This window comes from Melanaphis sacchari, unplaced genomic scaffold, assembly GCF_002803265.2.
Source record: "Melanaphis sacchari strain LSU unplaced genomic scaffold, SCAv2.0 Contig90_pilon_pilon, whole genome shotgun sequence".
NCBI classification, from domain to species: Eukaryota; Metazoa; Arthropoda; class Insecta; order Hemiptera; family Aphididae; genus Melanaphis; species Melanaphis sacchari.
The window spans coordinates 3,588-9,598 of NW_020271641.1; the positions used below are offsets into that span (position 1 = coordinate 3,588).

General features: G+C 25.1%; 1 protein-coding gene across 3 annotated transcripts; it reads left to right on the forward strand.

Moving 5' to 3' along the window:
- Positions 1-1,257: 1,257 nt before the first annotated feature.
- On the forward strand, positions 1,258-4,262 carry LOC112602808 (60S ribosomal protein L22-like). Of its 3 annotated transcripts, XM_025351132.1 has the most exons (7): positions 1,258-1,327; positions 1,403-1,459; positions 1,645-1,678; positions 1,898-2,065; positions 2,140-2,255; positions 2,332-2,440; positions 3,902-4,262. In XM_025351132.1, exons 3-7 carry the CDS (start codon positions 1,658-1,660, stop codon positions 3,986-3,988), a joined length of 501 nt encoding a protein of 166 aa, XP_025206917.1. In that variant the 5' UTR covers positions 1,258-1,327; positions 1,403-1,459; positions 1,645-1,657; the 3' UTR covers positions 3,989-4,262. The 3 variants fall into 3 exon arrangements, with proteins under 3 accessions (XP_025206917.1, XP_025206916.1, XP_025206915.1); XM_025351131.1 differs by having other exon boundaries at positions 1,270-1,459; XM_025351130.1 differs by lacking the exons at positions 1,258-1,327; positions 1,403-1,459 and having other exon boundaries at positions 1,507-1,678.
- Positions 4,263-6,011: the final 1,749 nt, after the last annotated feature.

Here is a 6,011-nt window from a genome sequence, read left to right on the forward strand (position 1 = left end):
ATAAAATAGCTTTTATAGTATAAAGGAACACACAATGATTGTTGTAGTTATTCAAAATTAAAAGAATAAATAAAACTTCTTATTACATTTCTTGTTAATTCGATAAATATTTATTTCTTTTAGTCTGAACATCCTTATATTTATTTCAATTATATTTTTTTCAGAATTTTTTTAAATCACAAGAAATTTTTATCATACAAGAAGTAGGTACAAATCAAAGACAATATTCTTGAAAAAAGCGCCAACAAATATGAACACTTATATATGTTTCAGAGACCGAAATAAAACTTTCTACCTACATTCATAGTAATGTTTCATTTGTGCCAATGAATCGTTTATCTGATCTGCTTAAAAGAAATATCTTCGAATTCAAAAACTGCCAAAGAATTTTATCTTAAAATAACTCACAGCAATTATTAGACATGCATATTGTACTTCACTTAAACACAATCATACTGCGCAACTGAATAAAAATACATTTAGGCAACACAAAATTCAGTGCATTATAGCACTGTGGTTAGAGAACCAAATATAATTCAATATGTTTACGGTTTTACATTTTCTAATTTAAAGGTAGTAACGTGGTATACTTATCATTATTTACTCTACTTCACGGTGTGTTAAACGAAGAATTCAGTAGGAACTAGGCCAATAGGGGTCTTAGTAAGTTGGTACCTAAACAAAAAAAGCTACGGGAAATGCATCCAATGCACCGTAGACAGATTGTACGGGCTGGGACCGATGTCCATTGGGTGTTGACTGATACCTAGACACTCAATTTCCATTTTCGGAATGTAGGTATTTATTTTCCATACACAAAAAAGCACCGAGCAAGCTACGGGACTAGGAAACAAAGTGATTAACACCGGCTCACGGGCGGCATTAGACATTTTCTTAGGGAGGGGCAAAATTAATTTAAAAAAATAAATGAAGATTTTTTTATAGTACATTATTATGGTTCGCAATTATTACGTTTAGGTAGGTACCTATTGTTATTATATATTTAATTCATAGAGCATTATTATTTTTCATTATAATTACATAAAATTATTAAAATTATTTCAATTAGTTAACATTTTTATAGTTCTTTTCTTTTCTTACTTCTTAGTTCCAACTTCTAGGTAGAGTAGAGACAATTGGCCCGTCTTATACCCCCCTCACAACCAACCACACACAACGTAACGTCAAAATGTAGTCACCAAATCAGTGGCACCACTGGCACCAATGACGCAAACGACGTAATTAACGGTTTCGTCACGAGATTTAACTATTGACTGCTTTATCTTTTTCTAACTACGGTTTTTCACAAGTCCTGTCTCCGATCAAAGTAATTCACTTAGAGCGAGTTTCACCAGCCCTTGGAAATATTATAAACTGAAAAATAAAAACTGTTATGTTATAGGTACCATAAACTTTTGTACTGAGTACTACACTGTACGAATTAAAAGTAAAGAGCCATGTAAGTTAAAATATTTTCTCCCATGATAGCTAAAGCATCCCCAGCCCATGACGTATCTACCATCACCTAATTTTCACGTCTATTCAGTATTCAGTTCCTGACTTTCCTGTCCGGTGCCCGTGTTCTTGATATTCGATCACTTTATTTAGGGAACACTAATTTATTTGTAGTTTTTGTATTTCCAGTTAACATCTTCAAATGGATCCTGCTGAAAAACAGGTAACGTGTTTATTATATTTTATTTATATTCTTTTGATTGTTAGTTTAATTTGTGATACAAGTACTTTTTATCATTTGTGACCTATCGTCTTGTATTCGTGTATTATTTTCTACTTTTATTTGTTACGTTTGCTTAATGTAAATGATTTAAACTTATTTAAGTTATTTACTTTAAACGATAAGTTTATTTCAAAATAATTATAATCGTCCTTTTTTTAGGCGAAAGCCGCTTGTGGTGAAAACAATTCTGTGGCCGAAATGTCGACCACTACTGTTCTGAAGACAACAAGAAGTAAAGAGTCTTTGGAAAAAAATAAAAATAATAGAAAAATGATAATCGATTGTACTGATCCTATGAATAAAAGTGTTATGAATTTCAATTTTTTTGTAAGACTAAAAATTAAATATTAATCTCTATACATTGTTTTTTTAAATATTATATACCTATTTAATATTTGCAGATAAAATTCCTTCAAAAAAATTTGAAATGTGATGGTGAAAGTAATAACTTTAATGTATCTTTAAAAAAGAAAAACACCAAAATTATTATCAAATCTAATGTACCGTTCATGATGAGGTATGTCATAATTATAATTTTAACTTTAAATGCTTCTAAAATTGAGCATTATTTTAATATTATATTTTTATTTTAGATACTTGAAATACGTAATCAAGTCATACCTGAAGGAGACGACCTTACACAAATTGTTGAAGATAGTTAAAACTGGACCAAACAATTATACATTTAAAATATTAGATTGGGTAAATAATTTTTATTTCGATATTATTTATTATTAAAAAATGCGTTAAATGCACTGATATATCACTGGATTTAGAAAATTTATATTTATTTTGTTGTATAGCTCACTTTGCATAATATTGGTAATATAGGCAGGTATGAGTTTAAAAACTATGATTTAAATTTTAAAGTTAAAATAAATAATATATAAAAAAAAAAAAAAAACAAATCATTATTTTATTTTATTAATTAATGAAAAATTTTAAATGTTTAACAGATATATCTTTCAAACGTATATCATAGTCAATTTTCTTTCAGCTAAATCTCTTTTAATATTCCAGTTTATTGATCTGTAATAAATTTCAAATGTACAAGTATTATCTATGTTCATGTCGAATTGTATCGTTATTTTAGTATTAAATGAGTTACATGAAAATTATTAATATTGTGTATGATTGTTATTTGTTCTTAGATTATTAAGTTCAAGAGAAAAATATGAGATCAAATTCCAATTATTTTTTACCTTTAAATTTTAAAATATGTCAATTAGTCATGATTTTTTAACAACAACACAAAATGTATTCCGATTATGAGTTTGGTTCTAAAAAATTAGAGTACTAATAAGTTATACTTATGATTCTGTTTCTACTTATAAAAATAGTTTTCTACTGTCTAAATGCATCTCTATTTCTTTTCTTTTTTTTAAGATAAATTAAATTAATTACAGAGTATGTTCACAATATTAAAACATTAGTTTCTGTTTTATCATTTACAAACGTGGTATAGGTTAATCCTTTGCTTTAAATATCTGATTTATGAGAAATGCTTTTCCAGCTAATGATAGGAATGGGAGGTGAGAGATAACAAAATCTCTCTGGAGGCAAACTATATTGGTCGTTTTTTGTATAATATTAAATTCTGTGAATTAATCAAAGTCTGTCCGTTTTTATATTATTCTAGCCATAAAACATTGTGATCTCGAAAATTGACTTATGCAAAATAATTAATCATTAATAATGTATAAACCCAGGCAGGTTATTTTATTTGATTTCAGTTTTATTTTATTATGAATAAAGGTTAGGTTAGGTTATGTTTCATATTTAAGAATAAAATTGTTCAAGTTATTTTTATTTAGCTCACAACTTAAGATACTCAATATTTGCATAAATACAAAATAATATGTGGAACAAATCAATAACTTCAACTTAAAAGTAATGAAATATTTAATAAAAATCTATGTTTTAATATATATCTAGCGTTTATAACAATAACTGATCAATTATATTAATCTAATTTTATCAGTTTGGCAACAAATTAAAAAGTTCAAATAGTAGATGTATTCTTGCTGATATTTTCATATTGTTTTTTACAGTTTAAAAATGTATACATTATAATCCATTTTCTTACTTATAGATATTTAATTAATAATTTTTATATAATAGTTGCTATACATTTTAAATCAATTTTTAAACGGTTTGTTACAGTTGTATGATAAAGATGTAGAGTCGAGAATTAATGAAGATTATTCCAGTGTAATGTCTTATATGAATAATTCTTTTGAATTAATATAAAAATATTCATTACTAATTTTTTATATTATATACCTAACTGCTTGCCACACGAAACTGTGACTAAGCATTACATAATATAATCAATAACAACATATTAATGCCATATTGTGTATTTTAATCACATACTTAGAAAATATTATTTTAATTTCAAGTGTATACCCATGAACACTTTTATCTAAACTAATACAGTAGAGTGTTGCGTATCCAGTTATCCGGATATTTTATATTTTATACTTTAATACTTGTATGTATATATTATCATACATAATCACACACACACACACATATATATATAAATGATTTATATCAATGTTGATTACTATCTACTATTCATTGATATATTTATATAATATATATACATATTCTATAAGTTATAATTAAGATTTTATTATAATTATTATTGATATTATTATTATTATTTTTTTTTTTTTTTTGTAAAGTATTGTCTTGTGTAATTTTAAGAATATTGTCGCACGTAGATTATTTAATATAATTAAAATAGTTAAAACATGCACTATTTTTAATATTATAAAATATTTAAATTCAAACTACTAACTGGAAATTTTTGAATATTGTTTAAATTTTTTTTTGTTAACTTTTTTATGTGTTTTGAAGAATAAGTTTACAAACCAAAACCTTTTATGTAATTTTCCATTTTAATAATAATAAACATTTGAAACTTAGTACGTTGTAATTATTTGATAAAAAAATAGTTTAACCGAGGTATTGTATTACTAATAGATAAATAATTTTAGAATAGCAACATAAATGTATGATAACATATCTTTAGCAGTATGGTTGACAGATTCTCTCTGTTTAGAACTGTGTTACATGTTTATCGTATAATTCTCTAATTTATATTGCAGTGACCCACTCATGAAAATGTACACTCAATACCTACTATGCAGCAGAACAATTTTCTCTATTACATATATATATATTTATTTATTTTGACAGTCCAATAAATAATATATGCTTGTTAGAGAACGTTTATTATATTGATTAAGAAATTTTTATAAAATTTTCTAAGACACAAATAACTGAATTCTTAGGATTTTTTTACTGAAAGGTAAATCCATAATTATATTTTCAAATAGAAATTTAGAATGTTTTATTATGAAATTTATTACACAAAAGAACTTTTTCTTTCTTCTTAATCATAATTATATCATATAAATCATTAAAACTGTGACATTTTTCACTACAAACTTTTTTTTTAGTATAAGAATTAATAATTTATTCAATTTTTGAATTCTGAACAGAAATTTGATTGGTGGAAATACAATAGCTGACATTGATGTATATTTGGCCATTAGACAAGGTGTTTTAAATTAACAACAGATTATTTTGATTAAAAACTAGTTTTTAAGTATCCGGCAATTCTTTTATAATAATCTTACTGTAAATGTGTTAGAATTTGGGTTAGATTACTTATAGAACAATCAATATCCAATGAACAATTATGCAACTTACACCAAAGGATATATCATCACTTCTTAGATTAGAACTGTCTGCTTAATGTTCAATTTGTTTTTTTTTTTTTAATGTATTAAAATCATTTTAACATTTTTACAGTAAATGTACTAGTGTAATAGACATATTCAAATGTAAAATTCTGTATTTCGATGTCATAATAACATTGTTTCTGCTAAATGTAGTAATGTAATAGACATATTCAAATGTAAAATTGTGTATTTTGAATAACGCACTCAATATTCATTGGATCATCTTGAAACCATCACTAAAATACTTGTTATTATTTCTTACAATAGGATTGTCTAATTCATATTAACACTTCTATCTGGTACCAGCATCAGAACTACAAAATCATAGTATTATAATATACAACCTATTTATATATATATTTGAGTGCAATCAAAAGGTGAATTATTGTGTATGATCAATTATTATTATTTTCACAATATTATTCATAGAAAGTCAAAGTATATGACCTAATAAATAGAAGTACTTTAAATGAATTATTTGTTTTTCTACAAAGTTGAATGTGGTACAATGATTGCAG